Raw genomic sequence first — 25578 nt, 5'->3', positions numbered from 1 at the left:
ATCAGTATAGGGGTGCTGTTGAAGGAATAGGGTGATAAGGCCACATAGGTGGAAAGACCGCAGAAAGGCACCACATTCTTACGCATGCCTGCCTGTTGATATACAGTTGAATTTGCTAGTGCTGCCAACTCTTCACCTTATAATTTGCTAGTGGGTGCTACCAAAATGTTTACATCCAGTTGTTGTGTGGCCAGCAATTCTCTGCATTGAATGAGGAAATATCGGCACAGGAACACCTCCCAGCTCCATTTTGCTCACTGCTGTCTCCTCCAACTTGTAGCAATTTTCTGCAATGATGGTCCCCAACATGGTGCCCATGGACCCCTTTCTTGAGGTCACCAGGCTCCCTGACTCTTTTGATTTTTTAAATTTTAATTAAAAACCCAAACGAACGTGGGAGGCTGGTGTGCTGCAAAGCACTGCAGCAGCCTCAAGCACCATCTTTATCTCTAAGAATGCTTCTGGGTCCCACATGGGCCACAAACCCATTCTCAGGAAATAAAAATCGTGGGTGGCTGCAGCCCTGGACTTCATAGGAAGCTGCGTCATACCAAGTCAGACACTGATTGGCAGCAGCGGCTCTGCAGGGTTTCAGGCAGAAGTTTTTCCATCTCCTACCTGGAGATGCCAGAAATCGAACCAGGAACGTTCTGCATGTACAAAGGCTTTGATGTGCCCCAGAGAGGGTCACCCCAACTTGCCCCCACAGAGGAGCTATTTGGGGACCTGGTGTTGCATCCAGTGGAGGCTGGTGGCTATAGTTTCAGTAGGGCTGTGAATCCATTCTGGGCTTCAGTCAGAACCAGCCCGAGGCTTGGTTCAGTGCCTTGGATAGCCAGAGTTCTGGCTGTTTCTGACTAAAACACAGAATGGATTTGCAGCCCCACCAAATTCAGAGCCACCAGCCACCACTGACGGCATCAGAGAGTGCAAACCAATAAAACAATTGGAGAACGACAGAGGCAGCTTCACTACTCTGAAAATATCCATAGGAGGGCAACGAGGATGGTCAGGGGTCTGGAAACAACCAAGCACTAGCGCTGTACAAACAGGTGAAAGTTCTTAGCCATGATGTCTCTAAACTCCTGTATCACTGATTTGTTCTCAGAGGTCACGGTAACTCCTCAGTGCAACCAGAAGAATTTGGGAAATATTGCCATTTCAAAGGGGGTAAAGGTATTTGCCAGAGCAAGGAGGCTCCATCAGCATTGAGTGTCAGAAAGAAGTTTGTTCAGTCTACCTTGTGTTCCATTATACAAGCAGGAGTGAGAGTAAACATGTGCAATGGCAGGAAGGGGAGGAGCAAAAGGAACGAACCACAGGAAACCACGCTGTAGGCTATAGAGATCCTAAGCCTAGCTATGGCCAAACTTCCCAGGAACTAACTAATTGCAACACTGCCCCCTTCCAGTAACTTGCAGATGATGTTGCAATATTCTCAACAGTTGGGAGAAAGGGGTGGGGCCAGGGAAAGAGGTGGAGCCATATGTAGAACCCTGAGGCTCTGATTAGGACCCCCGGGTTGGCCAGATTTGGCACCAAGGATGAAGGTTGTCCACCCCGAGGTAAGAACTCTTCCAGTCTTTCTCCTCTTAGCTTCTTGCAGAGTGCTGTGTGCTATGGAGCCCACAACTATCATGGTATGATGAAGGAAGATACAGGGGGACATTTCTTGCACATTTCTACACTCTCCCTGGAGGTGAGAAAACTGAGCTGTAGTCTCGTTTCCCTTCTGCGCAGGATTAGGTCCGCCAATCTGCATCTGACCAACTAGCAGGAACTTGACCACCTAGGTTGGAATGTACTGTATGAGCGGGATAACGCGTTGCTATAGGAACTTGCATGACAGAAATGGGATCGGAGACCCTCATTCCCATAAATATCTCACACATCCCAGTCTCCCTCCTTTAGATATCCAGAGTCAAAATCCCCACTCCGGCTGCTCATCCAGGAATGCAAGCGTTGGCCAACGCATTTATTTTTAGCCCACTTATTGATCTGTTTTTAGACAAGGCCAGCTGGACAGTTGGCATGGCGTAACGATGGAAAATTTTCAGTTTGGGGACTTCTGCACGCTTCCCAGAATGGAGACAGACCAGAGCAAATCAGGACAAAGAGAGCTATGGTGGTGTAGTGGTTGGAGTGGGAATGGGGAGATCCAGGTTCTAGTCCCCACTTGTCATTGGATGACTTTGGGCCAGTCACTGACTCTCAGCCCAACGTTCCTCACAGTGCTGTTGTGAGGATAAAATGGAGAAATGGAGAGAAGTATTTATTTATTTATTTATTTATTTATTTATTTATTTATTTATTTATTACATTTCTATACCGCCCAATAGCCAGAGCTCTCTGGGTGGTTCACAAAAATTAAAAACATTCAAAGTATAAAACAATAGTATAAAACCATAATATAAAATACAATAGAAAAGCTCAACCAGATAAAAACAGCAGCAATGCAAAGTTACAAATTTAAAACACCAAGTTAAAATTTATTTATAGACTGTTAAAATGCTGGAAGAATAAAAAGGTCTTCACCTGGCATCTAAAAGCATATAATGTAGGTGCCAAGCGAACCTCCTTAGGGAGCTCATTCCACAGCCGGGGTGCCACAGCAGAGAAGGCCCTCCTCCTGGTAGCCACCTGCCTCACTTCCTTTGGCAGTGGCTCGCGGAGAAGGACCCCTGAGGATGACCTCAGGGTCCAGGCAGGTACATATGGGAGGAGGCGTTCCTTCAGATAGCCTGGCCCCAAGCTGTTTAGGGCTTTAAATGTTAATACCAGGATGAGGATTATAGATGTCACCTTGGGTTCCTTGGAGAAAAAGGCAAACTATACATGTAGCTAATTAATGAATTGTATTTCCCTAGTAAATCGCATGGCTTAGAGGCAGGGAGGATTTGTGTTTTGCCATCTAATGTGTATATTGCATTTCTGGCTGCTAGATTACAATGTATGTGTTGGGAAAGTGCCCAGCTCTGAACCAGAGTTGCTACGGTAGTTGCTAATGAAATGTCGCAAAATGTCTAAGAGAAGCCATTCTTAAGATAACCAAAATCAAGTGAATGTTCTCTTAAAGTACAGTGAGTACCTATCTCTTTGTGTTGATGCTTGATGCTCTTTTCAGCTAGAAATTTCCTGTTAGCTGGTGACTACGGATGCAGCACCAGAGAAGATGAGTGTATAAAAACCTAGCTACCTCCCTTGCAAGGTAGGCACATGCTTTGGGAGCAATTAGCTCTTGTGTCTCTTTATTCTGCAGAATAAACATTGTTTGATCCATACTTCATCTCCTCTCCTCCTTGTGTGCTGAATTGGACTTGGTACACCAGGGAACGAGCAATTTTTGCAACATCTGTGTAAGTATAGAATCATAGAATAGCAGAGTTGGAAGGGGCCTACAAGGCCATCGAGTCCAACCCCCTGCTCAATGCAGGAATCCACTCTAAAGCATCCCTGACAGATGCTTGTCCAGCTGCCTCTTGAAGGCCTCTAGTGTGGGAGAGCCCACAACCTCTCTAGGTAACTGATTCCATTGTCGTACTGCTCTAACAGTTAGGAAGTTTTTCCTGATGTCCAGCTGGAATCCAGCTTCCTTTAACTTGAGCCCGTTATTCCGTGTCCTGCACTCTGGGAGGATCGAGAAGAGATCCTGGCCCTCCTCTGTGTGACAACCTTTTAAGTATTTGAAGAGTGCTATCATGTCTCCCCTCAATCTTCTCTTAGTAGTTCCATTACACAAGTACCTCTGCCTCTCCTTGATTCCCACTTGCGTGGAGTAACTGAAAATGTCTTTGAACACTGAGGAAGCGCTTCCTGTGACTACAATTGATGTCAAAAGGGCCAGTGTAAATGCGGGAATGGCTGAAGGCGACATCCATTTACAGTCTCTCGATGACCTTTCATTTCTCCATTTGTTGGAGACATCTCGAGTAATCATGTGGGGGAAACGCAGGCCCAAAGCTTTGATTAAGATACTGTACATTAACCCTAAAGTCACATGCATAAGGCTAAAGTTGAGCCTCGTATTCCCAGAAGCCTCTGGGAGTGGCCAAGGCCACACTCCCATATCCCCCAAGTTCTGACTATCCTACTTTACAGCTCTATACTTTGATCTAACTATATTATATATATTTTTCTTTTGTGAGGCTCCATAAGAGTGAGATTTTCAGGAAGTAAAGTAGGGTTGTTGCCAGGTTTCTTTCTTTCTTTCTTTCTCTTTTCTTTCTTTCTTTCTTTCTTCTGTTCAGACTAGGGTGACCAACTGTCAGGATTTCCCCGGATTTGTCCTGGTTTTTGTTCTTTCCATGGTGTCAGGGGGGATTTTCTATAATTTTCAATAATGTCCTGGAATGACACACCTTCCCCTTTAAGGCTGCCATTAGCATGGCAGAAGGGAATGACATGCTTTCTTGAAGCACATCATTCCCCCACCCCGAGCTCCAATTGAGGTCTTAAAGGGGAAAGTGGGTCATTCGTGGACATTATAGAAAAGGCCCCAATTGGAGTGGATGGTGGTGGTGCAGAATGAAATCCTTTCCCCTCCTCCACTCCAATCAGGTTCTTTAAGGTGGTGGGGGAATGACGTACTTTCTGCAGGACTCAGAAAGCTGCTTCCCCACACACACAGTAGGTGTCCTCTTTTTTGGTTTCCCAAATATGGTCACCCTAGTTCAGACAACACGCTAAGCCATGATTAAGCCACTAAACGTTTTGAAGCAATTGGTTAGCGAGCACATTTAAACAGTGGTTATGCAGGCACCATGGTTAGGAATGGTTCACACAACACGCGAAGCCATAATGGTTTGCTCAAAATGCTTAACTACCATGGCTTAGCCGGCCATCTGAAGAGGGTCTTTCTGGACCACAATGGTGTGGTGAATGTGGACAGGGAGACATTTTTCTCCGTCTCTCATAATACTAGAACCTGCAGTTGTCCCATGAAGCTGTTTGGTGGGAGATTCAAGACAGATAAAAGGAAGGACTTCTTCACACAGCACATAGACAAACTCTGGAATTCACTACCACAAGAAGTAGCCATGGCCACCAGTTTGGATGGCTTCAGAAGGTGGTTGCATAAATTCCTGGAGGAGAATGCTATCAATGGCTACTAGTCCTGATGGCCAAGTGCTAACTCCAGTATCAGAGGCAGTAAGCTGTACACCAGTTCCTGGGGAACATGGGCAGGAGGTTGCTGTTGCACCATGACCTGCTTGTGGGTTCCTGGTTGACAGCTGGTTGGCTATTGAATTCGGCATCCAAATCTTGCTTGTAAAAAAACAGAATTTGGCTGCTTTAGGTAGGTTTCTGTAGTGTTTTACTGCCACTACAGAAGTCTGAAACGGCCACATCTCGCTTGAAAACTAGTGAGATTAAAATGCCTTAGATGTCCATTGTGGTTTGCCACCAATTTTTGATAGCAAATTAATTAGTTTGTCCCCTGGGTCCTGAAGGTGTGTGGGGCGCCTATGGAGTGTGGCCCATGGTGTGTGTGTGTGGGGGGGGGAAATGGACCCCAAACCCCTGCAGTTAGCTAACCCAGAGACCTCAGCAAAAAATGACAAGCAAAATGAGAGAGAGAGAGCAACTGATTCCCCACTAGTCCAGAATGTTTTCCTCTGCTGCCTTCTTTTAGGTTTTCCTGAAGTGCTGGGCTGCCCCTGGTGCTCATGTGAGCCGCATAACAGCCTCCCAGTTTTAAAATGATTTTAATTTTTTTTAAAAAAACATTTTTTAAAAATAAAGAAATCGGAAGGGGCAGGGAGTCAAGGAATGTGCCCACAAATACCAAGAATGGAGTATGTGCCATAGATGTGCCACACATCTATGGCAGTTCAAGCCACTCAGAAGACTTGAGGAACATTGATGTATTGAATGCAATCAGGCCATCACCCTAACAGAAGAGGTACTTGGTCATTTTGGCCAGGACTGTTAAGGGAGTCTCCAGTGCTGGATGAAGGATTCGGAAGGCCCTTGAGCAAGACCTGCTCCATAGGAGCCTCCTTCAGGGTGTCTACCTTCTCACTGCCATTGCCACTATTTGCCCTTGCTCCTCCTCCTCTTTCCCATAATTGGTTTGCTTGACAAGTAGAGAGCCAGAGAGCAAGTAGGCCGTGGCATCTGCTGCTCCTCCTCCTTCTCACCCCTCAAAATTGTCTGGGCCAGAACAAGATGCTGGTCAACAATTAGGTTGCAACAATGAAGAGGAGCGACTCTAGGAGGGCTGGGTTAGTGGCCCCCTCCTGGGGTGTGAGACCTTGGCAGGTGTCCAACCATGCCTAGCCATGACACCTGCACTTGGAGTCACCGATGGTACTTCTGGCTCCATGAATCCTTTCTGCTACAGACACCCACCAATTAGGGATGCATGAGAAATCTGTTTCAGTTCATTTTAGATCAGGATTTACTCAGTTGGCATCTTCTAGACTGAACAAGGAATCAGATCTAATCTATGGTCCATACATTTCCAAGCTTGCAATGTGATTAGTGGACAACCCGACCCCCCACCCACCCCCACACCCAAATATGTTTGCCAGAATGAGCATGTTTGAAGGGGGCTCAGCCATTTCACCTTTGATCTCCCCGCCTCCTTCCTGCAATGAGCAAATGGCATCAGGACTGTGCCACACCCACCTGACATCACACAGCCTGCAGAGGGCTGGGTGAGGGAACTCACAGTATACATCTGAGTTTCTGCACCCCTGATGAAACTAAGTGGGAAAGACAGAAGCGTTGGATGGGGGGAAATCTAACAACCACACCAAGTTTGTTTTTGTTAAGGAAAAGTCAATTGTCCCTGAGGTCAAACCCAGATCTGGGCCATGTTCCCACGGGTTGATTGGCAAACCTACTCAAATCTTATAATTGACATCCCCTTTGTACTGGGTTGGAGGAAAGACAATCGGTTGGATGGCCATCCGATCAAGGATGCTTTAGAAGTGGGTTTCCTACATCAATACGGGGATTGGTCTAGATGGCCTTAGAGGTCCCTTCCAACACTGTGTTTCTATGAGGAGCTTGCAGGAGTTAATCAACTTTTCAACTTATTTATTATTTATTTATTTAGAATATTTATATACCGCTCCCCATTGAAAATTTTTGGAGCGGTGTACAAGGTAAAATGAAAATAAAAACAGAATAAAAACAGTTAAAACAAAATTTAAAAGAAGCAATAGCAGTAATCCAAGGCTGCATGTTAAATAAAGGCTTCTTGGAATAAAGATGTTTTCAGGAGGCACTGAAAGGAGTATAAGGTCGGAGCCTGCCTGACCTCCAGAGGCAGGGAGTTCCACAGGAGGGGGGCCACCACGCTGAAGGCTCTTCCCCTGGTGGATTCCAATCGGAGGATGGATCTATGTGGAACCACCAGGAGCAGGCCCTCGGATGACCTCAGTGACCGGGCAGGTTGGTAAGGGAGAAGGCGCTCTCTCAGGTATCCTGGTCCCAAGTTGTTTAGGGCTCTGCTCAACTTGCCTCTGCTCAAGCATGTAAACTCAGATGTTAAAGGCAGTTCAGGAGTGGTTATCAATAGATAACCAAGATTATGAACAGATTAAAGAAGCAATCAAGGAACACGGATGCAAATAGTTTGAATTTCAAAACTTATCTGATAAAAAGGGATGTGAGCCCAAGATGCTTATTTAAATTGCCCAGATGCATCAGAACAGAAACTACACATGTATCTCTCTGGTCAAAAATGTTGCTAACTGGGTACGCAGCACCCCAACCAGGCAGTGACCTGGGTCGTGAATAATCTGAACACCTTAAAAGAGAACACATTTGGGTCACAGAAGAAAGGGCTATGAATTTGTAGAGCACCACAATTATTTTATTTAAAAATAGCCATCTACAAAAATAATAAAATAATAATCCATAATATATATATATATGTATAAAAAGTTTTTTAAAATCTTATTTGAAAAAAAGATTCACTTAAAAATCAGTAACACATTTACTGTAATTGTATAGATAAAACTCAGCACGTAGCCTTAAAGTCGGCAGCAACGTACAAGAGGAATATTAAAGGATTTCCTGTCATTTCGGCTGTGGCATCCGTATTGCTTAACAAGGCTACCCAAATCTCACATGGTTAAAGGTGGAGAGTGGATGACCAGTGGGCTGTCAGTGGACCGTTGTACATAAGATCACTTTTAGCTGCAGAATACAGCTCAGGACAAACTTGCCCTATAAAGCAGCTTCCTCCAACCAGGTGCCCTTCACATGTATGGGACGACAACTCCCAGCATTCCTGACCACTGGCCATACTGACCTGGTGGAGGTGGAAGGAGGTGCTTGGGCAAAGCCCCCCTCCATGGTGCCCTCTCTCAATGTCTACCTTCTCACCGCCATTGTCACCAGCTGCTCTTCTTTCTCCTCCTCATTCCCATCATTTAGGGTGACCAGCTAGAAAAGAGGGCAGGGCTCCTGCAGCTTTAACTGTTGTGATGAAGAGGGAATTTCATCAGGTGCCGCACGCATACAAATTGACACCTGCTGACATTCCCTTTTCAATACAACAGTGAAAGCTGCAGGAGCCCTGCCCTCTTTTGTAGAGGGACCAGATACAAATGACACCTGCTGAAATTCCTTTTTCTACGCCATTGTTGAAAGATACAGGAGCCGTCCTCCTTTCCCTATGGCCACCCTACATCGTTGCTACCGCTTGCTTGCTTGACAGTCACAGAGCCAGGAAGCAAGTGGGCAGGGGCATCTCCTGCTCCGCCTTCTCACCACCACCGTTATGTGGGCCACAACCAGAGCCAGGAGAGCAAGCAGGCTGTGATGGTGAAGAGCAGGATCAAGCCCAGGGGAGAGTTGTCAGTGGGTTATGAGCTCTTCACAGGTGCCCAATCACACCTACCCTTGATGCCAGCTCTGCTTCTGCCACATGTGAGCAGAAGGCATTTCCACACATGCATGGGAGGGATTGATGATCCTCTCATCCATTAATGCAGCTTCTTGTACCCCCCCCTGGAAACTTATGCTGGCAGACCCCCACCCCCAACTTTGAGGAGGGATGGGGGCTGCTCCCAAATAGGACCCAGGGAAGACCCCCACCCCCCTGCATGTGAAGAAACTGTTTTGTGCTACTTTGGATCCAAGCTTCTCACTGCCCGCATGGATGATTTGGTTCCACAGCAATTGGGAACAGTATTTCGATGGGACCCTTGAAGCTTGGGGAGGCTGAAAGAATGCTGTCTATAGATGGGAGAAAAATGTGTCCCAGATTTAACTCTGAGGATTAAAAAATCAGCATACCCGAGCAATCTTTCATGTGGCTAACGGGGGGAAATTGCTACCCTGCCCCCTTCCACGTGTTCTGCACTAAGGAGTTTGGGCACCGAGCAGATTGAAGAGCGGACTCCCCCCCCCAATCTTCTTGCCTTCATCTTCTTCGATCTATAGCTCAGCATTTTTGAAGCAAGCCGAGAGGATGCTACGGTGGTGGGTCTTCATATCTGGAAGGGCTTCTAGGCATTCATTCCCCCTCTGCTTAAAGGTTGACCAGTGTCTTCCTCCCAAAAAAGGGGGAGACTTGCAAGTGTTATGGAGGGTTTTTGTTGGCCTTCTTCAGCAGAGAGCCAGCTATGGCCAAAGCACCTCCTTGGACGAACCGCACAAAATTGTCCCCAGCTAGTGGCCCCATGGCATAGAGTCCCTTCTCGTGAACAGATTCGTAGGTGAAGGGATCAACATCCATGGGGTTCCGCTTGGAGCTGACCGGCTGCTCACAGTCTACGGCCAAGTCCATGCCATTGTTGGGCAGGTAAGAGAGATTGGGGTTGGAGCCAATGAGCACAAAAGCCATGGAAATGTTGTGCACCTTTTGGTGGCCACTCTTATCGCGAAAGATGCACTTCCTGTCCTCGGTGAAGGACACCACGTGATGCTCAGGAAGGCTGGCATAATATTCATAGGGCCCCGGGCAACTGATGGCCTGTTCTTTCATCATCTGGTGGACTTTGTGGTACTCAGGGTACATCGTCTTTGGGAGCTGGTTGAAGATGAGGCCTGGATCATTGACCCTCCTGCGAAAGGCATGGATCACCGGAATGTTGCAATGGTGAGCAAAGAGGATGGCGTCAGCTGCCGTGAGCCCAGCACCAACAATCAGGATCGGGTCAGACATCACGCCAATCTCCTTGTCCTTCACAGCTTCTTCAAGGGCAGAGAGCGTGTGATGGACAAAAGGGAGGTGTTCCCCTTGGACCCTCAGCCATGACGGGCTATCGTAAGTCCCGGTGGCTAAGACCACATTTTCTGCATACACCGAAAAGGGCTGCGTGCCATTGATGGTCGTGACCAAGCCATCAACCTGGAAGAGACTCCCACTGTCCACTTGGTGGTGGGCTTTTGACTTCTCTGAAAAATTCCACTGAGAGCTGCTGTCCCTTGAATCTCGGTCACCGTAGCAGGCCTTTGAGTCTATGCTCAACTTCTTCACAGATGTCACAAGAGTGCCACAGAGGAAGTTCTTCTTTAACCCTTTCTTAGCCACATAGTATTGGTAATACTGGACTATGTCTCCAGCCGTTGCTCTGTTATTTCTGAAGCCTCTGTAACAAGAAGAGTACTGTCAGTATAGGTGGATAATCAAGGGAGACATCCTCCTATGGCAACGAATTCAATGCATTCTTCACCAGTTGTGTTAGTTACCCAAATGCTTCTGGGCCCATTTCTAGGTGCTGGTTTTAACCTTGAAAACAGGGGCGGAAAAGCGTCTGACCCATTGGTCAGAAGAACCTAAGAATGTATAAAGAGCCCTGCTGGCTCAGACCAAGGGTCCATCTAGTCCAGCACTCTGTTTACACAGTGGCCAACCAGCTGTCGGCCAGGGACCCAGTGCAACAACACCCTCCCACTCATGGACTGCCTATATACACCAGTTGCTGGGGTGCATGGGTGGGAGGGTCAAATTTGGTTCTTCTAGAGTCTCAATCTGGCTCTACGGAGTTCCTCAGATGGCCAGGTGCCGTTCTTCTGTTCCCAGCTGACCAACTTCTTCGCAGCTTTTCCTCGTTCTAAAAGGTCGAACTACTTCTCTGAAAGCTTAGTTTCTCACAGCAAGAACTTTAAGCTAAACTAAACCTGGCAGGTTTGGTGTTTGGGCCCTACTGATTTTGCCTTTTGCCCCACACAACACTGAAATATGGCACCTGAAGGCTTCTCCAAAATAGAATTTGACCCTGGATTGGAAATGTTTCAAGTCCCTTGCTTTAAGGTTTCACACAGCCTGGGTACCTCATACCTCAAGGGCCATCTAAGAAGCTAGATGGAAGCCATCTTAGCCCAAGTTAGACCATTGGCCCATCCGGTTCAATACTGCCTACACCAGAGTTGGGGACATGAGGTCCAAGGGTGTCATGTGGACCTTGACCCACTCGCAAACTCCACCCTCTTTGGGCTCTGGCTTCACCCGCTGCTGGAATGCACACCCTGACAAGTTTTGACTGAGGTAATGTGATGAGGGAGGAAATAGGTTTCTCACCCCCAGCCTACAATGACTGGCAGTGGTTCTCCACCGTTTCAGACAGGGTTCTTTCCCAGTCCTACCCAGAGATGCTGGGGAAGCCATTGCAACTGTATATCAAACGATCAACCCCTGCAATGCCAGGTACGTTCATTCTATTTCTCTTTTGTGTTTAGGGTTGTACACTCAACTGGTTGCTCATTTCCTCAATCTCCATCTGAAATCTAGAATTGAGGTGGAACATTAAGTAACGGTTAATCTTCTTTACCCAGAGGGCTTTGGGTGGATTTGCAAGCAAAACATGGTGCAGAAGCCAAACCACCTTTGAACTGACTGAGCTGTGCCTACAACAAAGCATCCTCAGTAAGGCAGAGATCCTTCTAGAAGATTCCTTCACAATGGCGAGTCTCCAAGGAAAGAAGTTTCTACATGTAGCCAAGACCGCTCTTTGATCATGAATGAATCAGGGCTGGCCCAAGGCCTTTTTCCTGCCTGAGACAGAACATCAAAAGACCCCCACCTCAAGTTTAGTCTCCAAGGCCAACCTGAGGCAGAAACACCCACAATCCCCCCTCTCTAGAGGAAGGATGGACAACTTGTGGCCCTCCTGATGTTTTGGCCTACAACTACCATCACTCCTAGCCTGCATAGCCAATGGTGAGGGATTATGGGAGTTGTGGCCTTCTAGATGTTTTAGCCCACCCCTGCTGTAGAGTAGTAAAAAATACAATGAAAATACATTAAATAACAATGTCCTGCACTTTCATGACATCTGGAATGATGACCTTAGCAGGACAACAAAGTAGTCTGGGATCTACTGGGCCTACCACATACAACTTTAAGCTAGCATGACCATATGGAAAGGAGGACAGGGCTCCTGTATCTTTAACAGTTGTATAGAAAGGGGAATTTCAGCAGATGTCATTTGTATGCATGCAGCACCTGTTGAAATTCACCTTTCATCACAACTGTTAAAGCTGCAGGAGCCTTGCCCCCCTTTTGTATCTGGTCAAGAGAGCAGGGCTCCTGCATCTTTAACTGTTGTGATGAAAGGGGAATTTCAACAGGTGCTGCATGCATACAAATGACATCTGCTGAAATTCCCTTTTCTCTATAACTGTTAAAGATATAGGAGCCCTGTCCTCCTTTCCATAGGGTCACCCTATTTAAGGAGAGTTTTTCATTTGATTTGTTTTCACTGGGAAGGGATCATACCTTTTCTTTTTACTCAGCCAGTCTTTGAACTGGACATCAGGAAGGCCCATCCAGTCTCCCTGGCTCAGTGTGAACATGGATCCTTCAATAGACTAAATACAAAAGAAAAGAACAAAGACAGAACATCCATCAAGCTCTGTAAATACGGTTGGACGTGACTGATAGCAGAACTGTAGAAAGTCTCGTGGGCACATTGGCAGTCCCTTTAATATGCCTATTCTTTAACTAAATTTGAAGAGCACAAGAGGTAATTGGACTGTCTGGTCTTCCTTTGGCTTATCATAAATAAGCAAAGCCATACATGAGCCTAGATTCATGTACCATTCACAACACTTTGTGAATGGCCACCGTTTTATGTTAATCATTTGTACCTCTTTGCATTTCAATTCCCTCTAACAATACTGCTTACATCTCTCTCCCTGCGCATTCATGTGCATATAGATCAGCCAAGGCGAAGTCGACACTCCATGCATCTGATGACGTGGATCGTGCCCACAAAAAATTATGCCAGAATAAATGGATTTGTGAGTCTTTGAGCTGCCACAAGGCTCTTTGTCGTTTTAACTTGGAGTTGATGCTTTATAGCAGGGGTGTGTAACCAGTAGGGATGTGCTCCGCTTCTAATCGGACCGGCGAATTAGAAGCGGAGCGGGGGGCTTCGCCTGCCCTTAAGGCGGAGGCGAAGAGGATTGGGGGGCCGGAGGAGCGTGGCGAAGAGGATCGAGGTGAAGGCGGATCCTTCGCCTCGATCCGGAGCTCCGATGGAAAGGTAAGTGGGGTTTACCGGGCCCTGCCGCTGTCGCTGTCGCCCATGCGGCGACAGCGGCAGGGCCCGGTAACACCCCCCCGCCCTCCTCTCCCTTACCTGCCTCCATCTGCGGTCCGTCGGCGTCTTCAATTGAGCCCGCAGTTCAACCAGGAAGTCTGGGCCGCTTGCGGCCCAGACTTCCTGGTTGAACCGCGGGCTCAATTGAAGACGCCGACGGACCGCGGACGGAGGCAGGTAAGGCCCCCCTCCCCCTTGGTCCTTTACCGGGCTCTGCCGCCGTCGCCGCACGGGCGGCGATGGCGGCAGGGCCCGGTAAACCTCCCGCCCTCCTCTCCTGGCCTTACCTGGCGCCACTCCCCTCCACTGCGGAGCTCCGATTCGGAGCCAGAGCTCCGCGGCGAAGAGGAGCGGAGTATGGGCGGAGCGGCGCGGAGTGGAGCGGGCCGATCCGAAATTTTCGGATCGGCCCGCGGGGCGGAGCGGGGGGTCCATGCACACCCCTAGTAACCAGCAACTCGGGGGCTGCAGGTGTTTTACTTTACTGCAGCCCCAAAAGGTGCCCTGACCCCATCCCTACAACTGACTTCTTTCACCCATTTCCCCACTGCTTTACTGTCCACTCCTTGCTACCCACAACGATCCTCATACAGACTGCTCTGTCACCACCATTGCTAGCAGCAAGGAAAGGACAGTTTGTATCAGGGTCACTTGCAGGGGAAGTGTGTATGTGTGTGAAAGAGAGGGGAAGAGAGAGAGAGAGGGAGGTTATATGTGCATTGGTTGTATCTGTGAGAACACACATGTGTGTGTTTGCATGTGCCTGTGGCCAACCCCAAGCTCCTAACCCCATGTGCCAAAAAGGACTTAAAAGGTTGTGCACCCTTGCGTTGCAGGCATTAATGTGCTGAGTTGCACTTACATGCCAGGCTCCTCCAGGAAGATTTTTGCCAAGAACCAGGTGAGGAATGGCTCTTTCGGGTTGGTGCCACCAAGACAGGACGGAATCCGTCGTCCCCCCAAAATCTGTGTCTGGGCGCAGCAGAGCATCAAAAAGCAGAGCAGCTGGGCTGGAGGATCGGCCTTCCAGACCTTCAGAGAGGTACTCAAGATCCTGGAGTGAAGGAGAGAGAGCTTCATGCCTGCCTTTTCATCACAAGTTCTTGATTCAGGAGGCTTTAGCTGTGAGCACTTGTCTGGCCCATAAGAACATAAGAAGAGCCCTGCTGGATCAGACCAAGGGTCCATCTAGTCTAAAATGCTGTTCACACACAGTGGCTTATCAGCGGTCAACTGGAAACCCATCAGCAGGACATGAGTACAACAACACCCTCCCACCCATATTCCCCAGCAACTGGTAAACATAGGGAGGTTGTCTCTGATGCTGGAGGTCAGATAGACCCATTAGGACAAGTAGCCATCAATAGCCTTCTCCTCCAGGAATTTCTCTAACCCCCTTTTAAAGCCATCCAATTTGGTGGCCGTTGCTACATCTTGTGGTAGCGAATTCCATAAGTGTTCAATGCATGTTCAATAGGTCAATACAGGATTTCTCCCCTTCTGGTTTAAGTGGTAGCTCCTCATCCCTGGGATGCACTGTTTAGTTCTAACTTAGGGGTGTAAAGATTTTGTTAAATCCATTCCATCTGCATTTCATGGTGGTTGGGGGGAAGGGGTTGGAGCCAGGTGAAAGGGTATGGCCTTAAGGGGAACCCCCAAGTGCTGAACTGAAATCCTAGGAGGGCCAGATTTGGCTCCCAGACCTGAGGTTCCTCACCCCCGAGATAAAGGATTCTTCTCCCTTTTGCTAAAGCAGAGAGTTTCTTTAGAGCTCAATCTCCTTTGTCAAGGGGTTCATGCTGCAACTGTACCAACCTGATCCAAGATGGAAACCTCAGGCATCTCTTCCAATTTCCTTTGCAAAATGGGATTTGGATGAACGGAGCTTCTTCTGACATAGGGAACATGGCCAGACAGGAGGTAGGATAAGCAGATCCCTGAAGGACCATTTCCTGAAAGAGAGAAAGTCGGATGGATCTTTAAGATTTGAAGCACCAACCAACTCAATGGAAGCACTTTGTCCAGTGATGGAGGCCTGGGTTCCGGTTCTTGGCAGACTATTGTACATATGCAACTGGGATGCAGTTGCATATGTAAAGCCAAGAACAGGAGACCAATCTGAGCTTCTATTGTTCAGAAAGTGTGAATACCCACTGAAAGACTGCATTCAAGCTCTCTGTGTCAAATTCGCTTGTGTCTTCTCATGAAGGACATGATGCTACCTTTTGGAAGCCCAGGGTCTAGGACAAGGGCAGAACCGTTTTCTAGAGCCCGATTGTTGCTGAAGATCAAATATTGTTCCAATGGCACCTGTTTAAGGACATTATGAACGCACCTTGCTGAAAGCCTACTAAGAACTGGTTTAGGAAGCCCCAGAGGCAGATGCTGGCTTAAGTAGTTACCTTCGGCAGCTGGTTTGGGCTGCCTTTAAAGGTGGCAAAATAAAAGAGACAGGTGTGATCCAAGGGGCATAATACATAAGAATAGTCTGCAGTGCAGGGCCCATTGCGATTAATGGGAGATGCATAAAAGGGCTCCCATTCAATTCAATAGGGCATGCGCAGGAGAACTTCCCAACGGATGAACATTACATACTTGGGAGTCATTCCCATGGAACTTAGTGGCTCTTACTCCCAAGTAAATCTGTATCGAATTGCATTGTGGGCCTCCAATTAATTTGCAGAAGATGAGTGAGCCCATTTGGATTTTCTGCTCCTAGCACCCAATGTGTCTTTGGACATCCCTGGAAACCGTTTCAGGAAGAGCTTCTGCGGGATGTTCAGTCGCCTTCTCCTAGCTAGATTGATATTTTACAGTGCCTCTGCACAACCATCTGTCACTTTCTGCAAGTCAAATCCGCATTGCTCAATAGAACGTGTCAAGGAAGAAGGGGGTGGGGGGTGGGTAACAACAGCTGCATAATATAAGGGAACCGCTCAGGGTGACACAGCAACTCACAACAGCGCAAGCATCCCTGCTCCATTTGGCACAGTCACCATGTCGTAAAAACCAGCTGGGAGCCAAGATTTATTCTGGGGCTATATTTAAGTCTGCTTCATTTCTGCCTAAGCACTGATCAAAGAGGGCCCCAAGCGGGAATACTGTGCTATCCAAAGCCACCAGGCGCTCAGATGACAGGCTGGGAATTCAGAGCCCTCGCTAGGACTTACTTGGATGGAAAGGGCATCTTCCAAAAATAAACGAGCAGAGAACTTAAATGCTGATGGGAACTGGGGGGGGGGGGGAACAGGACTGTGACACAGCTGGTGAGTGGCCCGTTGCCACAACTGGTTCCCCCCTCCTCTGTCCACTTTGCCACAAAGCAAAGTCACAGCCATGATTATTAATCTGAATTTGTCTGGAGAGCGGTGGTTTTTTCTCTCAAGCTGCCATCATGGGCCCATCTAGGGACAGAGTTAGCGACTGAGAAATTTCCCACCCACCTCTCAAAACAAAACAAAATGTAGCAAACCTTGGGCCAAATGACTAGTCAACATATTGAAATAATTATTTCAAAAGAACAGCTTTGGAGAATGCTCTGCTGATCCCAGCAACAACCATCTTCTAGACCAGACTTCTCAAACCTCCTGGTCTCCAGATAGCAATCGAACCGAAATCTTGTGCAAATTTCCCCCGATTTGCGCAAGTTTCCTCCATAGATTAAAGTGGCCCTGATGCAGTCTACTGAGGACATTTGTACAAATCAAATTGGGAATCGGAAACGAGACAGACGCGAGCATGTGGTTGACAATTTGCAAATATTTGGGGCAGGCACATCCCTGCACTTGCATTCAGAGCTTCGAAATGGGCATGTTCACATGTTTGCAAACAAAAATGAAATTCTCATACATCCTTCCTCCCCAGAGCAAATGCAATAGACTTCCTGGTAATCTTGCCCCATGAGCCGAGCCACTGTGATGATGGTTTGTGGGACTTGGCTTCTTCCTCAACCTATTCTGTGCTCCTGTCCCAAGATGCCTCTACCTATAGCATATGGCAAGTAGAAGTTAAACTACATGGCTTATTTGGGAGTGGAGAGAGAACAGGCTTTCTGGTGTGAGCTGTAGCATGGAAAGGTGCAGATCTGAAATGAGGCATGTGCATGTGTGAGCCAAGCTGCAGCATGTCTGGGAACAGCCAAGGGCCTTCACTCCTACCACTACTATTGTGTCAACATGTCAAGGGATAGCTTGACAACGGTGGTACAGGCACTGGTAACCTCAAGATTAGATTACTGCAACGCGCTCTATGTGGGGCTGCCCTTGAAGCTGCTCCGGAAGCTGGAGCTAGTGCAGAACGCAGCAGCTCGGCTGTTGTCTGGAGCTGCCCCTTTCCAGCATGTAACTCCTCTGCTGAGGGAACTGCACTGGCTGCCTATTCGCTACCGGGCCAGGTTGAAGGTTCTTGTACTTGTGTACAAAGCCCTAAACAACTTGGGATCAGGATACCTGAGAGAGCGCCTTCTCCCTTACCAACCTGCCCGGTCACTGAGGTCATCCGAGGGCCTGCTCCTGGTGGTTCCACCTAGATCCATCCTCCGATTGGAATCCACCAGGGGAAGAACCTTCAGCGTGGTGGCCCCCCTCCTGTGGAATTCCCTGCCTCTGGAGGTCAGGCAGGCGCCATCCTTGTACTCCTTTCGGCACCTCCTGAAAACATCTTTATTCCAAGAAGCCTTTCTTTAACATGCAGCCTTGGATTTCTGTTTTTGCATCTTTTAAATTTTGTTTTAACTGTTTTATTCTGTTTTTATTTTCATTTTACCTTGTACACCGCTCCGAAATTTTTCAGTGGGGAGCGGCATATAAATATTCTAAATAAATAAATAAACGTGTCATCCTGGAGAACATATTTGACTGGCACTCCATTGACAGCGTTGGACCCATTCATTGGTCAGCATTCCAACTCTAGACAATGAGCAGATGGGACCAGTCCGCCAAAAAGTGGTTCAGCCTGTGAATCTTCCAGGATGCCTAGCCAAGTTTGGAGAAAGCAGTCAGGGCAGTCCCTAAGCTGGCACGCGGCCCATTGACTACACTTGCCAACTAAGCAAACTTAAAATAACTTTGCATTTGTTGTGTAACTAGGGAGCAGGGGAAAGGTGATAGCTGTCCACCCTGCTGCTTGTACTAGGCAAGATAATACAATGGAGCCTGTTAATTGCCCAGGGCACGTGCAGGAATATCTCCACCTAGTCCTTTGGATCTGCTCAGGTAGCTCTGCTCCCAGTCCTTTCATTGCCTGTTTTAAGGTCTTGTAGGGTTTGGGGCAGAGCCTCCATCGTGGTAGCACCACAGTTTTGGAACTAATTGCTCATGGACCTCCATCAGGCCACTGTCTTGTTAGAATTCATGCAAATAGAGGGTCTATTTCATTCACATGGGGCTGAGGATATTGTGGAAAGGTACAGCTAAGCTAGTCTGGATCTGGTCCGTACCTGGATGGGAGACCTCATAGGAATCATGATGTGTGTGGATTTGACCTCTTAGTTATGTCATAAACCAATTTTATTATAATTTATGATAAATGTAATAAATAAGTGCATTTGAAAGTGAAGCATTACGGCATTTTAAGCTGTTTGTTATGGCTTTTCATTGCCTTGAGCACTTGATGTTGGAAAAAGCAAGTCATTTTATGTCCAAAACAGCATTAAAAAGGTGAAGAGAAACCCTGATCCTTTAGATCCTGATCAAATAATGGAAGAGATAGTTAATAACAGTTAGGGTTTGTTTCCCCCTAAACAGGCCATTTCACTGCAGGGCTCTATCCAAGACCTGTGTCCTGCAGGGCAAGGAGGGGAGAATAAAGCAGCTTCAAGTCTGGGCAATGATTTTAGCAGAAATTTATGTTCGGGGGGGCGGGTGCTGTTGCTTCAGCAGGATTAGCTATGGTGCTGCCTGCTTTTGGAGATGTATTTGCTCCCACAATGCTCTGGTTATAAACCAAACCAAAGTTCAACAATGATTTCATAAGGTTTCAACACTCTGGAGCAAACTAAAACATGTTGTGTTACTCCTAGTCTTACCATTTTGGAAGACTACTAATCTTCTAGAAGAGCCTTGCCTTGAACCAAGACTTGGTGATTCATGCCCCTCTGACTGGTAAGGGTGTGTGAAAAAAAGTGAGAAGCGAATTCTCAGGATGCTGAACTTTTTATTTGTAGATTGAAGAGCTGACCTGAGGCCATCTGCATGCCAAACATGGGCTCTACCTTGAACCTGAGGCCATCTGCATGCCAAACATGGGCTCTATCTTGAACCTGAGGCCATCTGCATGCCAAACATGGGCTCTACCTTGAACCTGAGGCCATCTGCATGCCAAACATGGGCTCTACCTTGAACCTGAGGCCATCTGCATGCCAAACATGGGCTCTACCTTGAACCTGAGGCCATCTGCATGGGCTCTACCTTAAACCTGAGACCATCTGCATGCCAAACATGGGCTCTACTATTGCCAGCTCCAGATTTCAGAAGGCGCTGGGGCAAAACACCCTCAATGGCGCCGCCTCCCTCCCTGAGTCTACCTTCTTGCCCCAATCGTCACCAGCTGCTCTTGCTCCTCATCCTCCTTCTCATCACTGCTAAAGCTTGCTTGCTCGATGGGCAGAGAATCACTGAGCAAGTAGGACGGGGGCATCCCCTGCTCCTCCTTCTCACCATGGCCTGGGTCAGGGCAAGAGGCCAGCATGGTGTGAAGAATGTGGATAGTGAGACATTTTCTCCCTATCCCGTGATACTAGAACCCGGGGTCATTCAGAACAGATCAAAGGAAGGACTTCTTCACACAGTCCTACCACAAGACATAATGATGGCCACCAATTTGGATGGCATTAGAAGGGGGTTGTGGAAACTCCTGGAGGAGAAGGCTATCAATGGCTACTACAGCTGATGGCTACATGCTACCTCCAGTATCAGAGGCAGTAAGCCTCAGTTGCTGAGGAACATGGGTGGGAGGGTGCTGTTGCACTGTGTCCTTCTGTTGGTCTCTTCTCGACAGCTAGTTGGCCACTGTGTGAACAGAGTACTGGACTAGATGGACTCTTGGTCTGATCCAGCAGGGCTCTTCTTATGTTGTTAGGTAAATAAGCAGGTAGCAACAGTGAAAAGGAGGAACAACTCCCAAGGGCTCTTGTCAGAGATCCCTTGCTGAAGTCTGGGCCCTCTGCAGATACCCAGTGATATTCACCCTTGACACTGGCCCTGTCTGCTACTGTGCTACAGCTAACAACCCAGGGTGGATATAGACCAAGTGGAAACCTATCCCAGTGGCTTGCTACTAGGAGGAGGGCCTTCTCTGCTGTGGCACCCGGCTCTGGAACGAGCTCCCCAGAGAGGTCTACCTGGCACCTACACTGTATTCTTTTCATCGCCAGCTGAAGACCTTTTTATTTTCCTCAGTATTTTAACACCTAATTTAACTAAAATTTAAATTTTGCTGTTTTAATTCTGCATTTTAATCCTATATCAATTTCTGCGGTGTGGTTTCATCCTGGTTGTGCTTTTTATATTGTATTTTGTATTTGGGTTTTTAGATTGTTGGTTGTTTTATTATGTTCCTCATGGTTTTAATTTTTGTGAACCGCCCAGAGAGCTTCGGCCATTGAGTGGTATAAAACTGTAATCAATAAATAAATTTGTGCAGCATCTTCATAAGCAAACTCCTTAGGCAGATGCAGGTGATCGTTTTAACCCCCTCGTATCTGATCGGAGCGGGCAGAGGAGTTTTCTTTATACTGCAGGACAACTAGCCAAGTGGTCACATACCCTGAGGAAGTTACTGCCAGGTAAATTCTCCTTCTGTATCTACCTAAATTGGAGCAAGGGCAAATCCATGGCAATATATATATATATTTTAAAAAATAAAAGTATAAGCCAGCAGACTCACTTGTGGTTCTATTTTTGCCTGTTCCCCTATATCGTTCTAGTTTCCCAGAAAGCACATCCCCTCAGAGAGAAGAGTCCTGGCAACGCGTACAAAGGAAAGCAAATTAAAATTAACATTAAAAAAAATGCTATCCCATTTCGTTCCAATCAGCAAGATTGCATGCGCACCGAGATGGCACAGCAGGAAGGGGGGATTCTAGGACACTTCTTGCTTTACTTATATCTTGGAACGACAGTTTGAGTTGAGCACAGGGGTGGCTGGATGAGATAATGCCCTCTGGAAACTATAGATTACTCCTGGGAATGTATTTACCTATGATCACCACTGGGAGGGGTTTGGCGTGGCCCCGTTCCAAATGTGCCTGAAACATGATCTCTTTGTCTGCCGGCAGAGTTCGAGGACCCCCGGGGTCAGCCTGCAACGATAAGGCCAAAGAAATATTTGTTATCACTGGCACATGGTTGTCAAGCTGAACAGCGCCTCTCCTGCCCCAAGCGAATCACACAGAGCTACCTCTGTACCTGCACAATCGAGCTGAAAGAAATATTTGAAGACTTGGCAAGAAACTGGAAAACTTCAGCGAATTTGCCCCATCAATTCTGAGGGTGCTGTTGGAGTGCAAAACTCTCCCTCCCCTCCAAAATGAGATCCAAGCGCTTTTTAGACTTGTTGACATGCATGCCCTGTGGCATTTCCTAAGTGGTCAAATGCACTATGCCTACTCTTGACCCCAGCTACCCTCACGTTCTCTCTATCTTAGCTACCACCGCCATTGATCTGCATTTTTTTAAAAAAGAGACTAACACACTGGCCTACTTTGAAGGCTGAAAGGGTTACAGATGGGTAGGACTACAACCCCCGGCATATCGCAGCACCATGGCCAATGGCAATGTTGGTTGGGTATTATGGGAATTGTAGTCTGACATATCTGGAGGGCACCAGGTGGAGGGGAAGGCTACAATAAAAGTTTATGTGAAGTGCTCCAAAGGCCAGTCTGCCTTGTTAGTTCAGGAGAAGGCATGCTTCCTTTGTAGAACAGAGAGCAAAAAAGGAAGAGAGAGATTCCCACAATAAAACTGATAGCAAAAGAAGGACCCAACAGGTGACTAAAGAACACAAATGTAATCACTTTCAGAGGATGCAGTTGTGGGTATACATTTTTAACAAGCAATTGGTTTGATAGAAAGCATTACAGGTTTTGACAAGCAGTTGCTAATTTTGCATTTGTAATAAAGTTATAATAAAATAAAACAAAGTTTAACATGCAGTTGTTATATTTAATAAACAATAGTAGATCATTAAGAGACAGTTGCTTACTCTACAGGTCTTAATAGAATCTTAAGACATAACAATGGCTAAATTATATATATATTTCCAGTTGATAGCAAGCAGTTGCTAATTTTTAATTTGTAATAAGTATGATGAGGTTAACATGCAGTTGCTATATTTAATAAACAATAGTAAATCTTAAGACAGTTGCTTTCTTAAACATGCATTTGCTATTGGATAAATGATGACTACAGGTCTTAATGAAATCTTAAGACAATGATAATAGACTAAGTTATGGCTAAACGGTAACTCTAGATTGTGTATTTGTAGAACAGACATGGCTTTAATTCTTTTGTTTTTACTCTACAGTAGGTGCACAAGGCCTAGTCTAGATCTTAAACAGAGGCTCCTGCAAGCCCATGGAAGACGCTGCATGCTTGATGCAGCAGTCAAGCTTGATGCATCAGTGTTATTGCCCCCAGAGGAGGTATGCCCGGAACTCATGATGGTCCCCAAGGGGATGCCCAAAGAGGCAGATAGGTGTGTTGATCAACACACACATTCTAGCACTTTTCATCTCCACCAGGAGCAAGTCTTTTGTGAAGCAAATGGGTCATAATGGCCTACTCAAGAGCCAGCCGCCCCCCAAATACTTTGCATTGTATTGAGGAAAAATATATTGCTGCTGGTAAAATCCATTCCTGTTTGCCAGCTACTGTGATTGTAGCCATATTCAGAGGAAATAGGAAAAGAGGGGGGGAGATGATGTCAGCATCCCTGACAGTGAAGGCTGGTGGCTCTGATGTCAGTGGGGCAATGAATCCACTCCGCAGTTTGGAGAGCTCCTTTAGAATGCTGACTGGTTCTGACTGAAACTTGGAGTGGATTCACCACCCCATTGACATCGGAGCCACCAGCCTCCGCTGTTTGTAGTAGAACTGGAGTAGCCCAAAAAATGGAAGAAGAACTGACATTGCTCCATCTCAAGAGAGATTGTTATTTCAGGGAGGTGAAGGTGGTATGAAGGAGAGCCTTGATGGTGCGTTCCCCCATACACTCATCTCTGCTGGAAAGGCTCACTGGACCAGGTAGGACAGCTAAACAAAATATTTAACAGCAAAGATCTTAAAGTACCTCTGTCGTGCCACTCCCTGCTGTTTTAAAAGTTAAATCCCATCCACCAACCATGGTGGCCAATGCCATCCCAACCGCTCTGAAGTTTGCTGGGTGGTCAGCTACTCAATTGTTTCAGGGAGACGGACTAATTTATTTCAAGTGCCAATGCTATGTTGGCTGTTAATAGAAGCTAGGTAAACTTTGCAAGAGGTGAGATGCTAATAGAACACCTCAGACCACCGGAAAGGGAATCAGGGAAGCCACCTGAGCAGAATAAAAATTTCTGCCTCCTGTCCCGCTTCAGCGTGAAGTGCTACAAATCATCTTCATACGGCCTAGTCATTTCATACTTGAGGAATATGTTCTGAATGCAGAATACATGACTGATTATGCACCCCACCGTTTTTATGGTGCAGAAAGAATGCGCCAAGTAGACGCCCACATGCATTATTCGGAAGCAAGCCAGGATAAACTTCAGAGTTTTTATTGTTTAGTTGAGCTTTGATCCCTTGGATAACCTCCTTGGTATTTTTCCACTCCTTTGTTTCTGAACTGTGGATTCCATATCCATACTGTCAATACCCAGGCTCCCGCCATGGAGATAACATTACATAAGTGTGCTAAGCAAAAAGAGGCCTCTCTTGGCTCCAGCTCGGCTCGCGCATGCGTACCCATTGAAGTTGGAGACGCTTCCAAGTCCAAGGACTGCATCTTGTCAACCCTGTTCCAAACCAAACCTAAGGCACATAACATTATTGGGGGGGGGGGGGCACTTGGATAGGATTATATAAGCACACCCCTCATACCAATCAAGTTGTACACAGCAATTCAGAAGAGGGGCACGGAAGTTAGGAAGTACCACCACGTGCATCCAAATATCAGAAAAAGCCATGTTCAGGTGCGCTTTTGATTCCCATCGCTACAATTTCTAACAGGCACGAAGGAGCTAATCCTCCCAGAATTTCCACCGCACTGTTTTCTCACCAGCTTCTGCTTTCTAAACTCCAGCCAGCTTTTCAACTTCCCCTTACTTAGAGGGTTAGTTGCCTTCTGTTAGGTGGATCCATCGCCAAAGAAATTCCTCTGGCACAACTTCGAGCAAATCCTTGACCTCCAATGCCTCTTTCTCTCTCTCTCTCTCTCTCTCTCTTCGTTTTAAAGCATGTATTTCGCACCAGCCGTAGAGCCACTGGTAGCTTAAGCCAAGACTTTCCCCATCATTCTAAGGTCGCCTTACCTTGAAAAAAAAAAGGAAGTGGGATTTCCAGGGAGAACTTTTCCAGCCGCAAGTGCCGCTCTGGCTAGAAAAGGAGGGCTCAGCCAGCTCTTTCTAAAAGCACCCGCTCTCCCTCCTTCTCAGGCTGCCTGCCGCTTAAATACATTACAGCAAGCCTTCAGTTCAGAGAGGGGGCGGAGCTCAGAGCACGGAGGGGGCGGGGCTAGGAAAAGTTCTCATAAGCATGACTCAGCAGGAGCCGGCTCGCTTCCTCACTTTATGAATGGAGCCCAGCAGTAACATCAGCCTAGAGGGAGGGAGAACTGGAGCCGGGGTAGCATTTAAAGAGAAATCCCCACCTCCTCTCCAGTGCCAGGGCTGCCCACATCGGTTACTGTATCATGGCTTAGAATTTAAGATAAATTAAGATAAGGAAGTTTGGGAGAAGCGTGTTTGTTTGTTTTTCCAGAGGGGGAGCCGTAGTCTATTGCAACCCAGAGTCTTGTGGTATCCTAAAGCCTAACACGTTTATTCTGGTGTACTGTTCGGGGCATTCTTCACTGCATCAGATGCCTGGAGTATTAT

At 47.1% G+C, this 25578-nt stretch overlaps 1 protein-coding gene across 1 annotated transcript; it reads right to left on the bottom strand.

Moving 5' to 3' along the window:
- Positions 1-7964: 7964 nt before the first annotated feature.
- On the bottom strand, positions 7965-25160 carry OSGIN1 (oxidative stress induced growth inhibitor 1). Its single transcript, XM_063140995.1, has 6 exons — positions 25015-25160; positions 21705-21807; positions 15324-15460; positions 14371-14562; positions 12683-12774; positions 7965-10553 (listed from the first exon to the last, which is right to left on the bottom strand). Exons 2-6 carry the CDS (start codon positions 21760-21762, stop codon positions 9542-9544), a joined length of 1491 nt encoding a protein of 496 aa, XP_062997065.1. The 5' UTR covers positions 21763-21807; positions 25015-25160; the 3' UTR covers positions 7965-9541.
- Between the last annotated feature and the right edge of the window lie 418 nt (positions 25161-25578).

This window comes from Elgaria multicarinata, chromosome 14 (genome assembly GCF_023053635.1).
Source record: "Elgaria multicarinata webbii isolate HBS135686 ecotype San Diego chromosome 14, rElgMul1.1.pri, whole genome shotgun sequence".
Taxonomy (NCBI): Eukaryota; Metazoa; Chordata; class Lepidosauria; order Squamata; family Anguidae; genus Elgaria; species Elgaria multicarinata.
Note: the sequence above shows the minus strand (reverse complement) of the source record. Positions and strands in the feature narration are given on the sequence as shown.